Genomic DNA, 25,877 nt, shown 5'->3' with positions numbered 1-25,877 from the left:
ATACATTCTCATAATTTTTCAAAAAAGAAAAAACATTGTTATTTGTCTTTTCTATCATCACTCTTTAAAGGTTCATCTATTTTTTTCAAATATGATCTTTGAAAAGAAAATTGTCGAAACACTCTCAAAGCTATCAAGCATCCCAAACTTTTTCACATTACGAAAGAAATTCTTCTTTTATAATTAGAGACACACAGCAATTCTTTCTTATGTTTGGAATCGTCGATCTAATCTAAAAAAGTTCGATAATTTCTTTTAGCCTTCTTATCGTGTTCCCACCTCGAGCTAATATATTATCTTACCTTCTCCCGAAAAAAGAAAAAATCATATAACAACATAATTTTGTGGCTGTAAGTCTATTTAATGGAGAAAAATAGCCAAAGCTCCTCTTAAAGAGAGTGTGATGGTTGGAAAAGCAAAGGGTCATTCAAAGTGGTTGCTGACAGAGAAATCTTGTGGCTGTGAGAACCACAAATGGGTGGTCGTATGTTTCATGGCCCACATTCTTTTGACATTTTCAAAGCCCATGGCCCACCAAATGGCCCATCAAGACGCTGAGTTTGATGGACCACATCAAAGCATCAAGGCCCACCAGGGAGTGATTTGGATCACTGGTGAAACTCTTGGCCCACGTCCAGCAAGAGCAGCAAACCAGCCTGTGGTTCCATAAAGCCATAAACTTTTCTTGTGAGGCTTGCCAGCCAGCCACTCGTTTTTGGGCTATCAGAATTGTTTCCCTCGCAGGTGTTTAAACAACAAAGAAAGTACCATGACAGTAAAGGCACTCTTTCTTCTTGGAAAAGTCAGGATTGCAAATTCAAACACAATTTGTATTTTTTTTTCAAAATGATCTATCTATTTGAAGGGTCTCGAGAAAATTTCTAGCAGTCCGAACCACCATGTTAGCAATGAGACCGAGCCATGCTCTTAAATTGTTTTTGTCCATGTGTTATGATCCCACACGGTACATGTACTAGCACGATTTGAGATGGTTTAGACCTCAACTAGATGGGATGCTTTTTACAAGACAAAATTGTGAGACCAGTGAGCCAGAACGGGCATTATCTTATCAGGATTTAATCAAGACTGAAACCGTTAATATACATGCATGTGAACATGGGGGCCTTGCTTTTCGTCAAGATGTCTAGTGAAGTAGTGATTAGGGACCACACCCTACTGTCACTATAGCCAAACAATATTTGCATGAGTTCCAGTAGCTAGCAAGTTTGAGACAAGTCAGATTTGCACAAGCTTAATCATCCTCCATACAGAATTGTTTTTTCCATGAGCATCACCCTGATTGTATCATAATTCTGCATAAGAGCATTAGAAGATCATCTAGAAGACCTACTATAGACTCAGCACTAACAGGTATCAACCATTGAATATCAAGAGCAAAGTTGTCTCTCATGCTTCTTGGAACCCTACCACCTCCAACTGCATAATGTTCAAAGAATCGCATACAAAGGGCATTGGATAAGAACTTGCCCAATCCTTCAATCCGTCCCTAGGACAAATGTTAATGGGGCTGCCACATGTTAATGCACTTGAATGAGTAACAAAAAACTTAATTGTAGTGGCAACTGTTTTTGCATTAAACCAATATGGTTTTGGGGAGGTTTATTGATACAACGGTTTTGGGAAAAATTCTGAGAAGTGCTCGGTTTGGAACTTATGGAAATTGTGGGAAGAACTTATGCTAGTATTAAAAGACATACAGTTCAAAGTGGAACATGTTTACAGGAAGGCGAATAAAAGTGCAGATTTCTTTGTCAAACAGGTGAATCTCGTTTTTCTCGATCATATAGTTGCCAAGATGATCTTCCTCAGCAAGTCAAGGGAATGATTCGATTGGACTTGTTAAATTTTCTTTCTTTGCGCTCATAATGTTTTTTGTTCTTACACTTTTAGTGATTTAGTTTCTTAATTTTTTGATTGCTGGTGTTTGATTTTTTGGTTTGGTTTATGTTGGTTAAGTTAGTTTTAGGATCTTGGAATTTTGTTTTTATTGTCCCAAAATCTCAAAATTGTAATCAGAGTTTTCCTCCATCATAAGTGAGGGATTTTCTAATAAAATTAGGAGGTGTCGTCCTCTTTTTCTAAAAAAAATAAATAAATTTTTAAAAAAAAAAAACCTGCTTTGGGAAAAGTGAAGTCACAATGATTTGGGCGATCATGAATCTAAATGAGGAAATTTTGGCCGATTGACGAGGAAAAGAAAATTCCTCATTTGACAGAATAGCCCACATATGCACGAAACTGTTTTGAGTGCCTTAGACTTGTCCAAACATCACTTATTGTCATACAACACAATGAATGATGGGTGCTAGAGGTATGCAAACATAGGCAAGCAAGCGTTTCCATTAATGGTAAGAAGAATAGAATGAGCTACTCGGCCTTTTTTGCGATATCATATATCATGAACAATGGAAGAAGAAAAGCCTCAAAACTACCAAGAGAAACGCTCCCTCGAAGTCAAGATGAAAGAGAAGGAAAAAAAAAAAAAAGGGAAACATCCTCCCGCAATTGCCTCCTTAACAGGACTTGATGTAATCCTGAACCACATGAAGCGCCTCAGTTTCTTCACCAAAATCCTGCAAGTGAATCAGATCATGAATTTGGTAGATCAGAAAAGTGTTAGATGGCTCAAATTCCACTGGTAAACAATCCAAAGCCATGGTGGTAAGTTTACTTTTATGGAGGACAAAATAGCATAGGGCAAAAAAGGGTGTACCTTCACAACAACACAAGAACAGCCAACCACCTTTCTTGCATTGCCTTCAGAATCAATTTTACATAACTGCATGTTATGGAGCAAAAGGGAACCATCAAAAAGATTATCATCAACTTCCCCACAATGATTCAGGCATAAAAATTTCCATGGGAACATGTAAAGGGGTGTACCAAGGACAATCACACCCAAACTATTAATCAATGGTACGGCAAATGGGGAAAAGCATGCATATAAATGGGGAAAAAAGACAAATCCATTTCACTGCATTCCCCATAAACTTTGCAGTATACATGCAAAACGGTCTTCCAATAAACTAATACATTTTTTAAAGCATGAAGATGCAAAAAAATTTAAAGTTTGACTGCACCTCCTAGCTTCCATAACTAGTTGAATTTTTTAACCACAGGCAGAAAACACAAAGAAAGTAACACAACTCTCAAATGCAAAAAGGAAAGAAAATTTCAATCAAGATGTCTCCTTTTTTTTAATTGATTCAATCACCATATTATAAGAATGAATGGCAGCTTGAAATCAACAATTAATTTTATTCACTTACACCAGCCCACTCGCCAAGGGTTTTAGCGCTAGACACTGTCATCAAGTGGACATTATGATCTGCACAAAGTGCTTTGACTAGTTTGACATAGTCTGGCTGGTTGCAGTCCTCTGCCAGTACACACAGCTGCGCAGTATGCTTCTCGATCAGTTTGGCAGCTTCATGAAGCCCTCGAACAAGCATGTCATGAGCCAGTGATTTCCTCAGCACAAGCTGCAAGGCTGTCATGAGGTCCATGGTCTCGCCCATAACTGGAGACGTCTCAGTTGCAACTACACCTTCTTCACTGTAATAGCAAAAGATCAAAGGTAAGCAATATGTATACAGCCTAAAGTTTTCTACCTTCGACAGAAATTCAAGAAATAGAAAATTACAGTTTAGACCTATATAGTATGGACTAGTTTAACATCAGACCAAACTTTTCAATTTTGACATTAAGACCTTGAAGTTAGCAAATTGTTTCAGATCAATCTCTTATATGACAACCATATCAGTAATGAATGGAAAAAGAACATACATCGCTTATGTCTTTTAAAATATGCCAAGTAGATAACTTATAGCCATGAGATACCTACATAGGCATTTGCCATCAAGTTTTTACTCCATTAATTACTTTCCTCATAGTTTTCTAATTAATCATCTATATTTGAGGAGTGAAAGTGGCATATCTTTTTACTTCACAGGCTTCTCCCTCCATGCATCCCAAAAAAAGGTGAGAAACGATTAAAGCCAAAGATATTTTCTTTTCTGCACATGTATGGAATCCCGCCTCCAAGAGCCAAAAAAAAAACACTCAAAGCTCATTCTCCAAAATCCAAGCTGCAGCCCAATGTCAGACAATCAGAGAACGAGCCAAATCCCACAGGTTTTTTGTCCAAGAACAGGTTACTAATATTTGACTAATAAATTCAGCTACTGTTTTACATGGAAAAGATCTGTTGCCAAAGATTTCCCCCATTTCTTGTAAATTGTCAAGCTCGAAGCAGCTTCCAAGAAAATTTATTATTAACACAAAAAATAAAAAATTCATTTTTCAACTAAAAAATGCTGAAAATTGTTCAGAACTCTTGAATCTTGAATTACTGTTCTTGATTTATTCGAGTTCAGGTAGATTTTGCACCCACTTGGCTCCAAAGAAAACACAGCATTTTCCATCCAATTTAGCTTCCAATTTTGCACACATCTAGAGTAGAGAAGAGAGATGAGAATAGTAAAAGAAGCAAGAGGGTGCATTGTGGAAGCAGCACTGTGATAGGCTCTGCACAGGATTTTGGTATGAACTAGGATTAAGGGTCTTGGTGCAACTATAATGAGTTCCACTAAAAAAGTAGCAATAGGCAATCTACCTTCCCAATAGGGGTGTACAACTTTTAAACCGGAATGAAATCCTCTCCGGTTCGGTTTTTCAGTTCTCGGTTTCGGTGTTTAAAAATAAAAAAATTCTGTTTTGATTTTGGTTTCGGTTTCTAATTGAGAACCGAACCGAAAAATAGAAAAACCAAAAAATAATTATACATATTAATTTTTTATAATATTACTATAAAAATAATTATACATATTATTTTTTTATAATATTACTATTAAAATTGTATAATTATATTTATAAATATTTAATCATTTAATTATAATTTGTGATTCCACCCTATAAATATAAAAATTCTTTATTCCGTTTTTTTTTTTTTTTTTTTTTTAATTCTTTATAAATCAGAAGTCAAAATAATAGTAATAAGTTATTAGAATGGGAAAAGTGTTTTATACAAGTGGGGAGGCTCCTCCATGTTTTAACTTTTCAATGTGGGATGAGTTTACATTTATTTGTCTTCACACTCCCAGGACCACAGTACAATGAATGCTGCCACATGCAATTGCCCAAGACCAAGAACCTTTACAATGGAATATGCTTAGTGCTGCGGCTGCCCGACTGCCACACTCTATCCCACATCGGTTGAAACTAGGAAGGGAATACATTTTCCTTCCTACAAATACCATTACATCTCTCTCATTCAAGCAACACAATGGACCTAAAATGCTAAGTGTGTGGCCCATATAAGACATAAAAGCTTGGCCTCGCCCTGCAGATTCCATGGGTGTCTAATTTATGCATTATTAGTTTAAAAAAAAAATTAAAAACTGAATTAACCAAACTGAACCAGAAAATAGGCAGTTTGGTTTTTAATTAACCGACGATTTACGGTTCAGTTTTGGTTTATAATACTTTAAAACCGAGAAATTCTGTTCGATTGTCAGTTTTGCTAGTAACCGAACCAAATAGAACCAATTACAGCCCTACTTATGAAGGAACCTCACCTCAACATGAATTAACAAATAGAAAATTAGGATCTTCATCATAGGAATTATGATCTTCATCATGGAATCGAAATTGTATTGATAACAAGTTAAACAGTAAAAAAGAAAGGAAGAAATAATTCTGTGCATAAAAGAAGCCTACTTTTTAAATAACACAATGCTGAAACTTGGAACACCAAAAAGATTTTCAACTTGCTGATGAGAAACACCTGCTGCTCATAATTACCACGACTTCAAGCAAATGAGTTCATACCTCTAACCCCGAAATGGTAAATGTTGATTTTTGGGCAGAGGCGCAGGATGTAGTGGGAGTGAAGGCGGAGACAAAGGGATGCAAACAATGCAATCAAAACATTCCTATAAAATGTAGCACAACACTAGAATTCTTCAAGGGGAAAAGAAACATCAACGCCCTGGTAACAAACATCTTTTACAACCACACAAGCTTACGATCAGAATCACACTTGGACATCCCCACAATATGATTCCAGTGCCAGTTTGTCCAAGTATACATAAAGGCAAACTTGTATTTCAACTTCTTAAAAAGAAAACTCCACATAAGTGAATAGCAATCCCTTGTTTCTAAAGTACATCTTTTACAAGAAGCCTTTGTGAAGACACAAATTAACTACTTTGATCAAGAGGAAAATACATGAGCACTGGTCACTCACTTGTGTGATTTATTTTATTTTATTTTTATTTTGATAGTACACTTGTTTTGATATTTTACTGACATCAAACATGCTTACAAACAGAAAAATTAAAGAAAAGGAAGAAAATATACATATAAACACATGCAATTTTTTCAACTCTATAAAACTACAGAAAACATACAAGCGAAATTACAATTCTTAAAAGCTCCAAATCAATAAACTGGGAAAAACAATAGACTAGCTAAAGCTGAAACCTCTCCGGCAGCATTTTTTTTTTTTGTGCAACCACGGAAATCAAATAACACTAAACAACTGAAATAACAAAATGACCACGTACCCAGACATTTTTCTGATTAATTTTCAGAGTAAAAATCTCTTCCCTGATGCAAGAAACAAAACAGCAACAACAATCAGATTGTGTGAAACATTAAAGCTAAGTGAAACTTCAACAAACACACCCAATTCCTTACGCTTTGTATGGACAAGAAAAGTTGCAAGATCAACATTAGACAATTGATAAGCAAAATAAACTTGTGACTTTAAACCACACAAAGGATCATGTTGGCCAACCAAGTTGCTTCCAAAGGCTTATGCTGTTATATGGTGAGCAAACAATGAACATCAAGGTAACACCAACTTCACATGAAGCACCATGCAAATAGAGCATGGTTTTAAATAGCTGTAGCAGGCAGCATAAAATAACAGCAATGGATGTAACTAGAAACGGGAGTAGCGATTGTTATATAATAGGAAGAGGGTGTAACAGCCGTGAATTTTTTCCAAGCACACACAATCTCATGTACATTGGTATATTTACATGTTTTGAGCTATTAACTCTTCTTACAAAGAGTTTTAGTGCATTTTGGATTATTTAGTTCAACTTAATAATTATTTTATAAAGGCAATAAATTTTACATTTGTTATTGACAAAAAAAAAATTGAGGAAAATACACTTAAACCTCCTACACTATACCATATACTAAATGCCCTCTTGCACTCCTAAAAGTGACACTTACACCCCCCCCCCCTTTCAAGCTATCTTTATGGTTGCAAACATGGTAACTCAGACCGGACCAGCCTGTCTGACTGGGTTCGACCAGATCCAGTAATCCCATTGGTCTGATCAGCATACAGAAACCATATTTTTATCAAACTGGTACTGACCCGGTCAACTTGGCCAGAACTGATATGAACCGACCTGAACCAGAGTCAACGGCGGGTCAACCTGCCCATACAACATTAACGCTTCTTCACAAAAAAAATAAACAAATAAATAGATAAAAATGAACAAATGCATTGAGTAGCAGGCAGAAAGTGTAACGACCCCAAAAATAATTATACTTAATTAGGGTTATGATCCTCGAAAAAAAATTAATTAATTTAATTATAATTAATTAATTAATATAATATATATATATATATATATAAATCCTGAAGCCGCTGGATGCTTCAGGATTTCAATTGAAATCCAATTTCAACTCATCCCCCCCCACGCCATTCTACTCTCTCTCTCTCTCTCTCTCTTCGTCTCTCTCTCCTCCATCCAACTCTCTCTCTCTCTCTTGTCAATTTTTTCGGCGAATCATGCGCCAGTTGAAGAACAGAAAATACCCTTAGGTTCCAGTTTCAGCCACCAACGTTAATCGAGGAGATTTCGTAGTTTGGGCATCGTAGGCACCACTCATGGGATAAGATAAGGGGAATAAATTATGTCAGCTGTTTTCAAAGATCAACCGTTTAAATTGAAGAATATAATTATATGAATATTATGTTGATTTTAATCTGAGTATATGAGATTAATTAAAGTATGAATTATTGTTTAAAATGTGTAGCATGAGATTAATTCATTTTATTGTATAAATTAAACCTGTTGGGATCTCATGGTATACTTATAGTAAGATTATATGGAGTTGTAATTTATGACATATCTAAGAGATTATGTTTGATGATATACTAATTTTATGAGAAATGTTGTAAAGGGATTACAATATAACGTTGGCAGGAAATGAGGAGTTCGTTTATTGTCTATCCTATAAATTGGAACATAACGTTGGCAGTGAAATGAGAAGGTCGTTATATTGCTTTTTACCTAAACATGACCCGAGAAATGAGAAGATAGTTATATTGTTTTATATGTAAACATGACCCACAGGATTAAATGTTATTTATATATGATGCACACACACTAATAACAATTTACTTCTTCTTACAGAGAGATGTCTCACCCCATCATGATCAATTATTTTTCAGATGCCCGGTGGAGTAAAACAGTAATCAGAGTGCGCAATGGAAGCGTTGGTGGGGTAGAAGGTCCTTGTTTAGATTTTTTATTATTTTATTTATGTTTTTGATGAGTTCAGAACTTTATTGTGATACTAAGATTTTTATTGTAATAAAGGATGATTTTTTTAGTACTCTGGTAGTTGTTATGGAGATCTTCCGTTATGTATTTATTTGGTATCAGAGATTTATTTAATATAACCCTCCGAACCCCTTTCCGGGTTCGGCCGGTCACCAAAAGACTTGAACCTGGGATGCTAGGCTGGAAACTACCCATCCAGTACCACCTGGCCAAGCTTTGCTGTTGCACCTTTCTTCACGCAAAAAATAAATATTCCCAACTAAGTAGTGCTCATACATTAAATATATTTTTAATTGTTTCACTCTTTAATAAATAGAAACTAAAATCATACTCTTCTTTGCCTTCTAATATTTGTTTGGTTAATTATAAAAAATAATTACAGTGAGTTTAAAATATATTTTACTATTTAAAAAAACTAAAAAAGTATAAATATAATCTAAATTATTTTTATTAATTGTCTTATTATAATTAATTAATAAATGCTTATGATCAATATATTTACAATAATATTTTTAATGAATGTAATATTATTATTGTAAACTTTATACATAAATATAAGGGTTCTTTATATATACAACCAGTTAGACCGACCCAATACCTTCACTACGTTGATCGCCAGTCCGGGTTTCAAAACCATAGTTGCAAAGACCGCTTCTATTAACAAACAATGTTAAATCTACAGAATTATTGTAATTTAACCACGCAAATGGTTAGTAGTTTTTTTTAGACAAAATTACCCTTATAAGTCTAAGGAAAATTATTGTTAATAAATTTTACTATATGAGTATGGCAAAGATGCCCCAAGGGCTAAAAAAGACAAAAAATATTTTTTGCAAAAATGAAAAAATAAATAAATAAGATGTTAAACATAGAAAAATTAATTGAATTGTACGAATAAGAAAAAAGATAAAATTTCTAGGAATTGAATAATTAATTCTATAAAATAAAAATATACTATATCTGCAATATTGCATGCATTGTACAGTATATTTAATAAAATAGCATATACTATTTATTGCAATCTTAACCTATTCACATAATATATATATATTAGAAGTAATTTTATTACCCAAAAAACTTAATATAATAAATAATTTAAGCTTAATAAAAAGAAATATTTTTTATTGTTTATTAAATTTTATTAATGAGTTTTAGACATAGTGTTTATAAATGATACATGAAACTTCACAACAGATGTTTTATTAAAAGTATCATAATTAATAACATTTGGTCATAAGTTTTAAAATCATATATTTTACTTTCAATACCTTACAAGTGTTTTCCAACCATAAGATTACTTTCTCTTGAACTTTTACTCCGCAATGAGGAGAGCATCCTTGGTGTTAAGGTTTCAAAAACCGTAAATTTTTTTTAGAAAAAATTGAGACCCTTTTCTAAAGCATGCAATGAAGTGGCATTGAAGCGAAGAAATATTTTGGTAAGCATGTGAAGGCACAAAAACGTTGTTTGATTCTTACTGTTTATAAGTTGCTACCAAGTTAGACGAAGTGAAAATGAAAATTAAAGGGTAGTATTTTTAATATTGTAGTTAACGGATGTTAACTCCATTGCCCCCTTTAATAGTTTAAGGGATGCAAGTGTCGTTTTTAAAATTTTAAGGGAGCATTTGTAATGAATGATAAAGTTTAGGGGTGTAAGTCTATTTTCCCCAAAAATAAATTGTCCTCCAAGAGAACAGAACATAAACAGTTAAAAATATATATATTTACATAAATGCTCTTGCTCCCTTCAAGTCCCTATGGATTTTGGACAGTGAGAGACCCTCAAAAATCCCACAAATGAGTGGGCTCAAAAGGAAGCCAAAAATTTAACTCTCTTGCATCAAATTTGGGGATTCTTCTCATCTGTAAAAATTCTAGCATTCCCTCCACGCTAAAATGTCCACAAAGTAGAAAAAACAGCTCAATTATAAAAACTTCCCCTTCTTATATTCCTTCCAATAAATTCATGAACATTCTGCAATGCCACCCAAACCTCACCAATACGGGAGAACACATTGTTTCACAAAAAAAATCACCATATCAGAATGCAATAATAAATGAGAATTAGTCTTGTTCACCTCGTGACACATCATGCATTGCATCTACCTAGGAGCCTTGTGAGGCCTCCTAGCTAGAAGCAAATCATTTGTGTTAATCCTATTGAGAAACAAAGTCCAAATGGGAGCTTGAATCTCAAAAAGAACTTTAGCCTTCCACACGACTTATCCAAGAGGAATGAACTAGGGTTTAGAGAAGAAAAGACTTGATGAAAAAGACCTTGAAGGCCCGAAGAGTTCCCCAACCCAAAGCCTAGCATCCCCCTCTTGTTAGGATTGGAAGAATTCAGAACACTCAATAGGCAAGTACCAACAATTAAATGAATGGGGGAAAAAATAACCTAAGACGTATGAAACAAGTTTCCAAGGGCTCGCATAAGTAGCAATGCTACTACTCCTAGTGTCCCACTCATTCCTATGAAAACCATACTTGCTCTTAATTACCTTGTGCCATAAGGAATTATACCCTAAAGGGAATCTCCATAACAATTTGTCTATTAAGAAGATGTTGTTCTTAGACACCACATTACTAAGCCCTTATCTCCCTCCCCCCCTTCCTCTAATTTTGGCTTCCTGACCACCTCCCAACTAACTCACTGCTGCCCTCCACCACCACCCCCCCCCCCCAAAAAAAAATAATTCGGGACCACAAGAAATCTCTCACAAACTTCTCCAAGTGCCTAGCTACTTTTATGGGAATTTTAATAAATATAAAAAATAAATGGGAATATTTGAAAGGGAAGCACTAATGAGAGTAATCCTACCTTCCAAAGAGAGATGAACCGTCTTCCATCCATCTAATCTTTTCCCTACCCTTTTAATCGTCAGGTCCCAAATAGCAACTAACAACGGTTTACCCCCAAGATGAAGGCCAATATAAGAGATGGGACATCCAACCATATCACACCCTGTTAGAGATCTAAAATCCTCTCTCCTTATAACTCAAATTAATTCTTGCTAAGCCACTATTAGCCAAATTTATGTTCAACTCCAAATTTTTCACAAAAATGCTAAGCAAGGTAAGGACCTTACAAAATTTCTCAATATTGTTTTCCAAAAAAATAATGTCACCCCCAAATTGCAAAGGAGACACCTCCACCTCCTCCCTACCACCTAGGCTCCTAATCAAACCTAGACCTTGGGCATAAGGCACAAGCCTACTCAAACCATCCACCACCAATGTGCACAAGGAGATAACAGATCCCCTTATCTTAAACCCCTAGAAACCCCAAACTGATCATCAGGCTGGCTGTGACAACGCTAACTAAAGCATCCTCTAATCCACGTATGCTATAAAGGCCCCAACCGTTTTTAACCAACATCTTGTCCCAAAAACCCCATTTGACCATGTCATAAGTTTTCTCAAAGTCCAATTTAAAAATAATATCCATTTTACCTCTCCTTTTTATGTCCTCAACCACCTCATTTGCCACCAAGACGACATCTAAAATTTGTATCATAGACAAAAGAAATGGTTTCCCCCAACACCACCTTGAATCTCCTCAACAAGAACTTGGTGATGAACTTTTAGATGCTGGTAACTAGACTTATCAGCCTAAAATATTTCACCTTCCTATGAAACGAGTGTGATGAAAGTCGAGTTATGACCCTAGGGTCTTATCATAGAGAAATAGGTGAAATTTAAAGAATGGAAATAATAAGATAAATAGGGTTTGATCACTTCAAAGGGATCTGCCTCTAAATTAGCCAAAAGCTATGAATTATGTTATCACTTCATTGACTGCATGCCAAAAGCCCCATAGGGGTTACATATATAGAGGGTAGAGAAACTTACTCCTATTGGGACTGTAAAATATCCCCTTGAATCCTAATTGATTTGGGAATCCTAGCAAACATTAAATAATCCTGACATTAAATAGAATCCCAATTGATTTTGGAATCGTGACACATTACTTAGAAATCCCAATTGATTCAGGAATCCTAACAACATTAAAAAATCCTAATATTAAATAGAATCCTACTTGATTTTGGAATCATATTAATTAGAAATCGCAATTGATTTGGGAATCCTAACAAGTTAATGCTGCTCTCACACACTACTCCATTCCATGGAATTCCCCCAAAAATTCCATCACATCGTCTTCGACACTTTCCAGCTATCCTAGAAAAAAGCTATAGTGAAACTGCCTGGTCCCGGTGCTTTTTCCTATTCATATCAAGCACAGCTCTTCTGATCTCCTCTGTGTCGAACGATCTTTCTAACCAATTACCAGTCTCCTCTCCAACAGGTTTCCAATCAAGCCCCTCCACCATCACTCCATCCCTGCAATCCTCAGTGTGCAAAGTTTATTTAAATACATGATTTAAGGAAAAAATACAGCATATTTTTCCATGCATCTAGATAATGAAAAAGCTGCTACAATGCACTAAAGCCCTACAACCTCCTTAAGAAGCTCACACTCTGCTCCCTTTGGGGGTCCCCAAGAAAACTATAGACCAATAATGGATTATGGAATTCCGTGTTGATAACAGAAACCACTTGCTGATTACTATATTTGGGAATGGGGCCTCTATCACCTATATGGCACATTAGAGTTGAATTGGTTTGAATACTTTACCGTGTCTCACTATTTATAAGCAGCCCCAAACCTACTTTCAACCATTACCTAGGTCATTCAAAATTCATAATCCTACCTCCAAAAGTATTCTAGGTGGTTATTTAACTGTCTTCTTCTAGGCTAAGCATTCTTCATTTGTCCTTCTTCTTTGCAGCCTAAATCTTGTCAGCATTTAGAGAGACACTGTAATTCTAACACACTGTTTTTTAAAAGTACTACTACTGCTGCTGCTGCTGCTGCTACTACCACTACAGCTATGCTGCTGCTACTACTACTGCAACTATTATTATTAAATTATTATTATTATTATTATTATTATTATTATTATTAAGACAAAGGTCTCACAAGACCAATGCTTATATCCACATACTAATTGGTGATACAACTGAATTATTCCCTTTTTTTATTCCTTCAATTTAGTTCTTCCCCACTTTATTACAGGTATATCACTAGGCAAGGTTTATGAAAGCAACAAAAGCATGCAATTCCTGAAATTGCTAGCTCCAAACATCATTTAGAAGTATCTCAAATTCCTCGCATTCATTTCTCACTAGCAGCCCATAATTTAATTTATGTGTTTGCACGCCAGCCAGTAGGCCAGCACTCTCAAATTAGTCATAACCGTCTCACTTGTGCAGACTAGCAATTCTTGAAACCCTAAGCAGATCATGGAGTTCATAGTGAGCATGTGGATGTACTAACATTCCTCTAGACTCTAGAGTGACCAAGTCATACATATTGATTTCAAACACACAATGTAACATTCTCTACCCAACTACAAACATAGAGTCCCTAATGTCAGAACCAGTAAGTATTCACTATTTTTTTGTTATTCCAAGAGGAAGTAGCAATATTTTTCACTTCCTATCATCCACAGCTTGTGATTATAAAATTTGTATTCAAAAAGACTTTGATAGTGAAACTACATCCAAAATAGCACTGAGCATCAGCAAGCTTCGACCTCAAGGGAGGGCAACCAAACATCTAGGGAGTAGGGAATCAACTTAAGAATACAAACACGAAACTTTCGTTATTGGGTTAGCCATGCATTTCACACTGAGCATTTACAAATCTACTTGCCCTGAGGCCCTCACCCCTAAATGCCTAAAACTTGATAGAATCTAAAGATTTGTAACACAATTAACTCCAATTGATATGACCACCACAAAAAGACCAACGTAAGGGGTCTTATGAGAGTGTGTGTTAAATACCAACCCTTCAGATATACAAAATTAAACTCCAAGTTAAAGGTTCTTTCTAACTAATTCAATCTTAAAACTGCTTAATTCAACTGGAAATCAGCTTAAATCTCATACCAGCAAGCAGAACAAGAAAAGCATAACCAAAAAAACATCCAACAAAACAGAATGTCGAATCAATATTATAATAAACCTAAAACAAAACCAGTTCCTAAGTGAACCAATTCTTGGTATAGGCTTTGCCATATTTTATCATTTCATAAATATGAGTCAGAGATATATGTATATATCCATTTCATGTCAAAAAAAGAGTATCCCTTATTTATTTATTTTTAGAGAGAGTTTTTTTTAGAAAGATTATCCTTAAATCAATATTACAATAAACCTAAAACAAAACCAGTATTCGTGCCCAAACAAAATTAATGGTGGTGCCTGTCTACGCGAAAGAGCAACATAAGATAAAATAAAAAATAAAAAATAGTGGCGCTGTGTGCGAGAGGGCAATAAACACTTAAACAGAACCTTCAATGAAACCCGAACAAACCATAACTATAAACTAATTGAAATGGGCATGATTTGGCAAACAATAACTAATTGAAATGGCCATTAATTGGGAACCGTATTTGAAACTGTAAGCAATATAGAAGACCTGCGTGAGGAATTTGGTCAGGATTAGATGACATTTCAGAACATCTATCATGTATAATCTTCTCTGGAGTCTCTTCGTGTACCGTCGGAGAGAGAAAAAGAGAAACTTACTCGGCGAGAAGGCGAGGACTAGCGAATGACGGCGGAGGAGTTGATTAGAGAGGAGATGAGCGAGCGCCGGCGAAAACTATGGTAAGACCGTGAGATTCAATTGGTATCTCTCTGGTTTGGGTTTAGGGTTTTGATTTTGTGCACTGTGTGCGCATTTCTACCATTGGAGGTGTAACTCAGTCCAAGGTTACTCGTTAAGTTGAGTTCGAGTTTAACGAGTCAAGTTTTGGAGTTAATAATAGTATTTTTAAAATTTTATTAATTTTATATCATATATATCACATATTATACATATTCATATTTAATATTAATTTATAATCTAATTTAGTTTAATTAACTCATATTTAAATTTTATGAACGAGTCAAGTTCGAGTTTAATAATTATGAAATTAATCAAATTCTATTTAAGTTTCAAATTTGATATTTTCAAGTCAAATCAAGTTCGAGTATTTTACCATATCGATTCAACTCGATTCGAATACATCCATATTTCTACCATGTCAAATATCTATTTATTTATGTTTATTATTATTATTATTACTACTATTTTTATTATTATTATTTAGTTATATTTGTCTTTAAATATTGTTGCGTTAAATTTAATACATAGTTATAGATTTTTTTTATAGAAAAAAAATAATTTAATGAAAAAGTATAATATGGTTAAAATATATTTCTTTCGCAAGGTGAGATGAGCAATATATTATAACTATTTTTACTATTAGTTGTTTTTTATAATATTAAATAAGTATCCATTGCGTGTCTATTGTCCATACTTTCTTAAAAAAATAAATAGAAGCCAAAATATTGACCTTTAATTTCAACTCAAATATTTGAGATATTATCACTTCTTAAGGTTGAACCTCTTTTCAATGATCTTTCTCGAGTTGTGTTAATATTTATTTTTATTTAATGACTTGTGTTGTCTTTTAAATAAAAGTGATTATAGTAATTTAATATGAATTTATGATTTTAAAATAAATAGGGATTGTCGAGAGTTGTTGTTCATTCTTTACTTATTGCTTTCCATTTCCTTAGTTTCATATTTGATTTGAGATTCAAATTCAAAATAAGACAATATAATTATGCACATTCCTTAGTTATTGTTTTTCACTTGGGTGAGTTTCATGTATGGGTGTAAGTGAACTTAGCTTACTCACATCTCCCCATACTCGACTCGATTCTACTCAGGTTTGAATTACTCAAGTATTTTAACGAGTCGAGTTCAAGCTTGGTAATAGTCATGGAGTCGAGTTTCAAGCCTACCTAAACTTTAATTTTTTTAATATATTTTATATGTCATAATATATATATATATATGCATTTAATATTAATTTATAATCGAGTTGAGCTTAATCAAGTCGAGTTCGAGTTTTATTATTCGAGTTCAAGTTTAATATCATGAAATTGATCGAATTCAAGTCGAGTTTCGAGTTTAACATTTTCAAGTCAAGTTGAGTCTAAGTATTTTACGGTTCGACTCGACTTGAGATTCTGATTCAACTTAAAGGTATATATTTCAAAACAATATAATTGTATACGTCCTTGAGTTTTAGATCTGATTTGAGATTCTAATTCAAGTTAAAGGATATATATATCTAATGTTCAAAATAATATAATTATTCAATTGCCCAAGCCTTGTACTTGTTTCGAACTTCTAAATTTAGACATAAACATTAATTTTCAATAAATTGAAATCACTTACACTAAATCGTCAATCATTTGACTATTATTTATCTATATTTTAAATTATTGCCAACCGATCAAAGTAGTAATTTAGGCTATATCGATATTTTTTAGAATATATCACTACAGTTAGTCGACACTCGTGTGTTTCTTGTTCATCTCCTTATTCAATATTTCAATTCCTGACACCTAACAATACGTTGAGGTGAGTTTAGTCTTTTTTTTTTTTTTTGGTCAAATTTATCGTTCTAAAAGTAAAACTTAAGTTTAACTCATTCAATAAGCAACTTTTTCAACTTATCTCTCGTAAGATGATACATCCAATTTGGTTTATTTTAAACATTTCAAGTACTGTACAATTTATCAACCAAACGCGTCATATCAATTAATTATTTATCAACCAAATGCGTCATATCAATTATTTTTTCAACAACCCATTTTATAGGGGATCAAGCAATTCCCCAATCTGGCTTGACTTTTTTTTGTTGAATAGTTTTAAAAGTTAATTTTAGTACAAGTGTTGATTTAAGTTTCGATCAAGAGGTTTTGTCTTCACGAAACAAAAAAAGTGTAGATTAAAGTGAAGGTCAAATTTGGATTTGGAGATGACGAGGACAAGCAGATGTTCCCAAAAGAAAGGGGTATGAAAAGCCCCCACAAGCATGGCGCGGTGGTAAGGCATCAACACGTAAGAAAGAGTATCGGGAGTTCAATTCCAGGTAGATACACTCACAGAGCCAGCGATACGTGTAGATTGTGAGAATTTACTCTATGAGCAAACGGGGACCGTGGATTGTGAGAATTTGCTCTGTGAGCTAGCAGAGATCGTGGATGGTGAGAGTTTTTTGTGAGCCAACGGGGACCGTGGATGGTAATGGAGATTTGTCTCGGGGGTCGGGTTGGCCGAACGTCCAACTGATGCACGGAAGTCATGTCCGCATTCCAGACTTTACCTGATCAGCAAGACCTAGGGGGAGGACGCTAATCCGTAGGTTTGGTGCCGCAATAGGGGGTCCGAAAAGCTTGTTGGTGGCTAGAGTTCCTATTTAATAATAATAAAAAAAAAACGGGGCATGAAATATGTTTGATAGTAGTTTAAAAGATGACCCGCCATTAAATTTAGCTCCTTGGTAGGTAAGAATCATCCCTAAATTCTCGTGGTGATATCCGATCGTCAAGTCTAGCGGGACGGATTTCTCGTGAGGTCGTCGTGGGCAAAATCCCAAACTTGGGATATGGGGGTTATTAAGGGACTTATTTTTAATTAATTAATATTAATTAAGAAATATTAAAATATTGAGCATCTGGGGTTAAAGTAGGATTTCTAAAATTTAGGATTCGGGTGAGCTCCGCAGGTGTAATTTCGAGACCCGCAAACATAATTCAGGAAATTAAGTGAGACTGTTAAATGTTAGTTTAAATGTTAATTTGAGATATATGGAGCCTAGGAAAGGTTAAATGGGTATTATTTTGGAGAAATAAGTTAATTAATCTGAGAAAAATACAAATTGTAGGAGTTGAGTTTTGGGCGCCAAGGGCGTAGGATCTGAGTGTTAATGAGATTATCAGTAAGTCAAGTAAAGAGAATAAATTATAACAGTATTTTTAGAATTGTAACAACCCAAAAATAATAATAATTAAAAAAATTAATTAAAAAAATTATTATTCTTAATTAATTAATTATTAGAAAGAAAATTAATTAAATTAAGAAATTTGAGGATTTTGGATATATATATATATATATATATATATATATATATATATATATATATATATATGTGTGTGTGTGTAAGTAGGGATAAAGGAAAGAAAAAAAAAAGAAGGAAAACTTAATGGTTAAGTTTCCTGGAGCAAGTAAAAGAGGAAAGAAGGAAAAAAAACTTCTTCTTCTTACGCGCAGACAGGAAGGAAAAGAAAAAAAAAAAAAAAAACTCTCTCACCTCGCGCTCTCAACTCCTCCTCTCTCTATGATTTCGCGGCGGATTCTCGCCCAATTGAAAATCCGAAAATACCACTGGACTCCATTATCCGCTACCGACATATCTACCAAAGTGGATTTATCGTAAGAGTAACATGAGCATATCTCTTGGGGTAAGGCAAATTCTCATTCTTGTCTCAGTTTTTCTTTAATTTTAAGCCAAATGGGCGATTGGACACCACCACAAGAATCTATGAATGATTCTCTACAAGTCTAGTGAAACAGATTTCTCATGGGATCGTTGTAGGAATAGCTCAAAAACTAGGATAAATGGGTTATTTAAAAATTAATTGTTATTTAATTATTGTAAATTAGGAAAGGTTAAAATAATATTTTATTAGGGTTGATTTGATCGAATCAGGGTTTGAGTGAGCGCTGCGGGTATAATTTTGGGAGCTCTGTAGGCGTGATTTAGGGAATCAAGTAAGGGGGAATAAAATTATATCAATATTTTATTAAGATGAACCGATTATTTACGATCGTATGAAATTTATTATTTATCTATATGATTTTTAGAGCCGTCTAAGTACTATAAAATGATGAATTTGTTTAAGGTTTATATTTGAGATAATTGCATATGAGATTAAATTCGTGTGACACGAGAGTAATTTTTCCTAATAAATTGAATATGAATTACTGTGATATTTGAGTTTGAATATGGGGGTGTTTGGAATGATTATGACATGATGAATAAATTGTTATGTTTGACTCTTGTGTGGAAATGCATTGATCTGTTGGGATACTATGTGAGAAATGAATTGAACTGTTGGATTTCTATGTAGAAATGCATTGTTGCGTCTGTGTGAATTAATTGGTATGGTTATTCGTATGCATCTCAATATAATGTTGGCATGAGGAGGTTGTTATATTGCCTATATATAAATCATGATATGACGTTGACAAGTCGAGGAGCTCGTTATATTGTCATTTATATGGGGTAGGACATTGACAGGTCGAGGAGCTTGTTCTACTGATGTACGACGGGTAGGTCATGGGGATTTGACATTGGTGAATAGTGGTGCCTGTGTGGGCCATGTGTCGCGGAAGTTGGAGTGGCTCCTGTGTGGGCCACGTTATATCCTGTGTGGGCCATGTTATGTACCCTGTATGGGTAGTGGTGCCTATGTGAGCCACGTGTAGATAAAAAGTACGTAGATGCCTATGTGGGCCACGTACTGACATGTACGCAGTTGCTCTGTATGGGTCACGTACTGAGGACATTGGAAGATGAAGTATGAGATGCATGATTCCTGTGTGGATGTGTTGTGCGCTTGTGAATTTAATTATAACATAAAAATAATGGTATAGCATATTGTGAATGCATATGCGTGCATGCGGTGAGATAAACATACCACTAGCGGTTTGCTAAGAAAGGCGAGTGCTCTGCTAGGTAGCTTCTTGGTAATAGTGCAAAGGAATGCTACTTGTATGGGTGGGTAGACATCCCAATCCTCAGAAACCTTTGCCTTTAAAATAATAAAGATGTGTATACTGGTGGCGAGGTAATTCTTCACTTGAGGATTTACTAAGTAAGGTGAGTGCTCTGGTAGGTAGTTTTAGTACTAGAGCAGAGGGAAGCTACTTGTATAGGTGGGTAATCTTCCCTATCCTTGGGGACTTTCGTCTACGTAAAAATTATGTACTTGTGCATATTGGATGTGTGTATGATATTAGATGTCGGGGATGTTATTAATGGTACATTTTTTCAGTTGTTATTGATATTATGTGAGAAACAGTTTATTTTGATATGTAAATATTAAAACTCAGTTATCACACACAATTATAATTTATTCCACTCTTACTGAGAAGTGTCTCACCCTAGTGGATTAACAATTTTTCAGGTTCTTCTGAAGACCGGGTTTGAAGGCTTAGGCTGGGATTGTATTTAGTGGTTTCTTTTTGGGGTATTGTGAGATACTGGTATATATATACAGGTGTATTTGTACTGTGTTATGTTTTAAATATTGGTTGTGGATATGGATATCTGGATGTTGTAGTGTTCGTTTTTGGGTTGTTATATAGAACTCTAGTATTTATTGGAGGTTATTAATTTATGTTCCGCTGCGTGTATGTTAATTATGGTATCAAATACAGGTGATTGGAACATATGGCACCCGGGGCCCCACTTGCCGGGTTTCGAGGTGTCACAGCCGTCATTTTCTACCGGAGTGGATTGGTGGTAGGAGCGGCGTAGGCGTATCATTTGAAGTAAGCCAAATTCTATTTTTTTCTCAATTTCTTACAAATTATAAGCTCGATTGATGATCAGACACCACCACGAGAATCTAGGGATGATTCTCTACAAGTCTAGTGGGACAGATTTCTCGTGGGGTCGTCGTGGGTTAAACCCCAAATTTGGGATATGGGGGTTATTAAGGAGCTTATTTTTAATTAATTAATATTAATTTAGAAATGCTAAAATATTGAGTATCTGGGGTTGAAGTAGGATTTCTGAAATTTAGGATCCAGGTGAGTTTCGCGGGTGTAATTTTGAGACCCGCATGCATAATTCAGGAACTTAAGTGGGACTGTTAAATGTTAGTTTAAATGTTAATTTGAGGTATATGGAACCTAGGGAAGGTTAGATGAGTATTATTTTGGGAAAATAAGTTAATTAATATGGGAAAAATGCAAATTGCAGGAGTTGAGTTTCGGGCGCAAAGGGCGTAGGATCTGGGTGTTAACGAGACTCTTAATAAGTCAAGTAAGCGGAATAAATTATAATAATATTTTTAAAATTACTATGTGAATTAATATGTGAAAATGAGCGTATGGTATTTTGTCTGAAAATTCTTATGATATAAATATTAGATAAATTGTGTGGTATTTGAGTAATATTAAATTGTGGTATTTTGGGTATGAAATTAATATATTATAAATATTAGATGAAAATTGTGTGACATATGACGTATATTGAAAAATGTGAAATATAAATATGAGTATTTTTTGAGAAAATGTTGAAATGAGAATGATTTATGTGATTAGTGGAAAATAATGAAATGTGGTATTTATATGTGAGTAAAAATTATTTGTATGAAAAATGAGTTTGTACAAATTACTGATATGAGTATTTTAGGAAATGTGGAAATACGTGAAATATGATATGTACTATTATGACATAATGGAATGTATACAGAAAATGATGAGAATATTTATATTGAACTGAATTGAAATATACTGAAATATGATTGATGAAATACCAATACCGCATAATAATTGTGGGTATATGGTAGTGAACCCTGATGGATGGTTATGATATTGAGCACGGTACCGTTGCTAGTGGTGTAGTGCAACCATACGGACTCTTGGAGCGTGTGGCGTGACAGTTGACTGTGCCATTTTGTAGGGTTGTTGGAATCCCTGAGTCCGGATCAGGGTTATACGCTAGCCAGTCGTACTACAGACACAATATTATATTTTGATCTAATCGGGTCGGCTAATCGCGGTTAGATCCAGCTTTCGAGCCACACAACATTGACCATGGGGGGAAGCATGACGTAAAAAGAAAGATCCTCATGGCAGTCATGAGTTACAGACGCGATGTTGGTACTAGGTACCCACGATACTCATGAGCTGGATGGTAAAATGAAAACGAAAAGTGAAAGAATGATAAAATTGACTAAAATGAGAAATGAAAGAAACAATGGAAACTGAGAAATAAAGAATGATAATATTGATAAATGGAACCGTGTGAGTTAATAATATAAATAACTAAGACGAAGTGAAATTCTTCTCCTGAGGGCTTACCGAGTAAGGTGAGTGCCCTGATAGGTATCAGATATGGTCATACCTGACTGCATAACGTGTTAAGGTAGAGAGAAGTTACCTGTATGGGCGGGTAATCTTCCCTGTTCTCAGGAACTTCGCAAGTAAAAATGTGTTTGAATGATTGTATTTGAGAGATGATTTTAAAGCTTATAAAAACTTGTGTTGTATATCTATATGATTATGAGAATATATTTATCAGTGTATTTTTTCTCAGATGAAATGTTGTTTTGAAAAGTAAAGCATATTATAACTGAACTCGTATGACCACACACTGTAAATAATTTATTCTTTCTTACTAAGATGTGTCTCACTCAAATTATCTAAATTTTTTAAGGAACAGGGATAGCCCAGGTGATAGAGCTCTGTGACCATTGGGAGCTGAGACCCTGACACACAGGATGAGTTTTTGGACTAGGGGAGATTTAATTCCCCTAGTGTTGAGTTGTTCTTAAGTCTGTGATGGTGATTTTTATATACATGTATGTTGATATTCTGGGATTGTATTCTGACTGGTATGTATATATTGTCTTCCGCTGTTAGGTTGTATAATTGAAATAACTATTTACCCGGTACCCAATGTGGGTCGGGTCATATGAATGGTAATAGAGTTGTTGACGTAGCCGATTTAGGGATGTGGCGATGAAGTGAATATTTATTTATTTATTTCTAAAAAGAAATTACGAAAATCGGAGCGTTACATCTTAGCATAAACCAAACAAAATAAAAGTGAAGAACTCGAGATACTTAGCAAGTTACGTTAGCATTAACATTAAGGATTATTGCAAATATTACAAGTATAACTATGACTATAAGCACAACATTGATAATTACGTCCACTTAAAATATAAAACCAAAACACAAATTAGGAAAAAAGAACATTAATGACAACTTAGAAAAAAAAAAAACGGGACATTAACAAATACATCGGCCAACATACCATTGATACAAAAAAAGTAGTCATTTCTAAAAAATAAATTATTTTATATTATTAAATCACTAAAAAGATATCACAGGTGCTATTTTATTAAGTTACTGGAAACAACTGAAATTTTATCAATTTGATGTAATAATTTTTTTAAACATTTATTGGGTGCGTAAGTGAAATTCCCAATATTACAAGATCATTTGATTTTTAAAAGCATATTCAAATAGATTTTATATATTTTCAATTATTCCATTTTCAAAAAAAAATAAATAAATTAAAGGAACAGAGAAAGAGAGAGATAAAAGCAGCAAAGGAGACCAGCGGTGTCAACTCAGAAGGACACTTGTGGGGAAAGTCAAGGGCTGACGTTGATTGGAATACAAAATTACAAGAAAAATATGCATAGAAAGATGCTTTCATTGAGAGTCGAACTCAAGACCTCCCGCTTACTAAACGGGTGCTCTAACCAACTGAGCTATGAAAGCAACTGTTCCTGCAGGCGTAAATTTTTGTTTTTAACCTGTCTTCACTAAGGGACCCATCAGAGATGAAACAAATGATGGGATTTTGCTTGGAATTCTAACTCTCAAATCTGCAGAAAGTAGTTGATGAATGATGAAGCTGCTTTTTTGAGTAGCTTTGACAATGGACATGTAGGGTTGGGTGTGCTGCAAACTAAAAAAGCTTGGTCCCAAAAAAAGCAGCATGTTGGTTCCAATTAATTTTCATTTTCTATTTTTCTCCAATCAAGAACAAAGTAAAAGTACCATTTCAATTTGGAATTTAAGCTTTGTGTGGTTTTTGTGTTTATATATACACACAGTAAAAATACATTTTTTTGACAAAAAATACTAATTTTTTTTTAGATTTGGTAAAAAGATGATTTCCGTTTTAAAAAATTTAGAGACCTCTTATGAAGTTTTATAAATTTTAGGGATTTCTCGTAAGGTTTGTCAAAAGACAAAAACTTCTCTTTGTTTTATGCAAAAAGACAAGTATTTTTATGAGAGATTCGTGTTTTTTTGGCAAACCTCGGCAGAGGTTTGTGTTTTTTTAAAAACCTTTGGGGATGTCTTTGTCTTTTTACCAAACCTCGGGATGGAGGTGACTGTTTTTCACTCAATATTTTTTAATTATTTAGTTATTTCTATATTTTTAGTGGAGTACATTTCAAGTCTTGGATTTTGATAGAATTTAATATGATTTTTATTTTTATTTTTTAAAGCAAAAGACCCTTGTCTCTCTTCAGATTTGACAAAAAGATAAAGACCTTCCTTGATATTTAAAAATACCACAAACCTCCCATAAGATTTTAAAAATATCTCAAACTAAAAAAAAAAAAAAACTTATAATTTTGTAAAATACAAGAGGATTGTGTATTTTTGACAAATTTCATACGAAGTTTATGAGATTTTTTATAAGTTTGAGAGAGGTTTTGAATTTTTTGAAACCTAGATCATTGTCTTTTTGCCAAATTCCAAGGAAGTTCAATAGTTTTTGCCTTTTTTTTTAGATATGGAATTATAATTTGAACGAACCCTTCAGCCCATCCAGGTACCACCAAATTAAATATGAAAACACTGCCACTAATTAATTTAGACATCCCTCGTAATTCATTGAACAAATCACAAGTAGATAATTAAACATTTAAATTCAAAACTCAAAATTCAAATTCCTAAACACTTGGTTAGGATTCAAATTTTGAATTTTCAACATTTATTTTATGTTTTGAAAGCTTGAAATTCCTACATTGATTTTAGATTTACGTAAATTTGAATAAAACACAATAGAACGTTATATTAATCTTCCTTTAATTTCAAATAAATTTAAATCTAAATTTTTAAAATTGAATCCAACATACAAACTCAAGTTAGTACAACTTTGATTTTATTGTCATATAGTCAATCGGTGCACAAAAAAATATTATAATCAAAATATGCTTGCACATTGACGTGAGAAATAATGAAAGAGAATAAGTTTGATTTTTCATATTCATCAACACATTAATTTCAGTGTGATGCACGAAATAAATAAAATAATGAAAGATGAATAGTGTGCGTGACTTTTCTAGATTTTCTCATACAAAAATAGGATTAAGGTAATCATTAGGGAAAAAGATATTAGAATAAACAAATGACGAGTTAATTTTTAATAGTATATGACAAAGAATTGTGATTAGAAAATATCCTCTCAAAATATTCGGCTATTATTTACATGATCTAAGCATGAAAATTGAATGTGTTTGTAACAATTAAAGATGACTTTTTTGGTCACTTTTATATTAATTCAAATCCTATTAAAATGATTCAATG

The 25,877-nt window shown here is 33.9% G+C and overlaps 1 protein-coding gene and 1 non-coding gene across 3 annotated transcripts; both read right to left on the bottom strand.

Moving 5' to 3' along the window:
• Positions 1–2,333: 2,333 nt before the first annotated feature.
• Positions 2,334–15,429, bottom strand: LOC131158002 (small ribosomal subunit protein eS12-like). Of its 2 annotated transcripts, none has more exons than XM_058112539.1 (5): positions 15,209–15,429; positions 6,588–6,630; positions 3,291–3,576; positions 2,735–2,800; positions 2,334–2,594 (listed from the first exon to the last, which is right to left on the bottom strand). In XM_058112539.1, the coding sequence occupies exons 2-5, from the start codon at positions 6,593–6,595 to the stop codon at positions 2,535–2,537; spliced, it is 420 nt and encodes a 139-aa protein (XP_057968522.1). In that variant the 5' UTR covers positions 6,596–6,630; positions 15,209–15,429; the 3' UTR covers positions 2,334–2,534. The 2 variants fall into 2 exon arrangements, with proteins under 2 accessions (XP_057968522.1, XP_057968523.1); XM_058112540.1 differs by having other exon boundaries at positions 15,099–15,415.
• Positions 15,430–23,976: 8,547 nt separating this feature from the next.
• Positions 23,977–24,050, bottom strand: TRNAT-AGU (transfer RNA threonine (anticodon AGU)). The gene has a single exon. It is a non-coding gene; the product is annotated as a tRNA-Thr (tRNA).
• Between the last annotated feature and the right edge of the window lie 1,827 nt (positions 24,051–25,877).

The sequence above is a fragment of the Malania oleifera genome, chromosome 6, assembly GCF_029873635.1.
Source record: "Malania oleifera isolate guangnan ecotype guangnan chromosome 6, ASM2987363v1, whole genome shotgun sequence".
Taxonomy (NCBI): Eukaryota; Viridiplantae; Streptophyta; class Magnoliopsida; order Santalales; family Ximeniaceae; genus Malania; species Malania oleifera.
The sequence above is the reverse complement of the archived record's forward strand: the minus strand, read 5'-3'. Positions and strand labels throughout refer to the sequence as shown.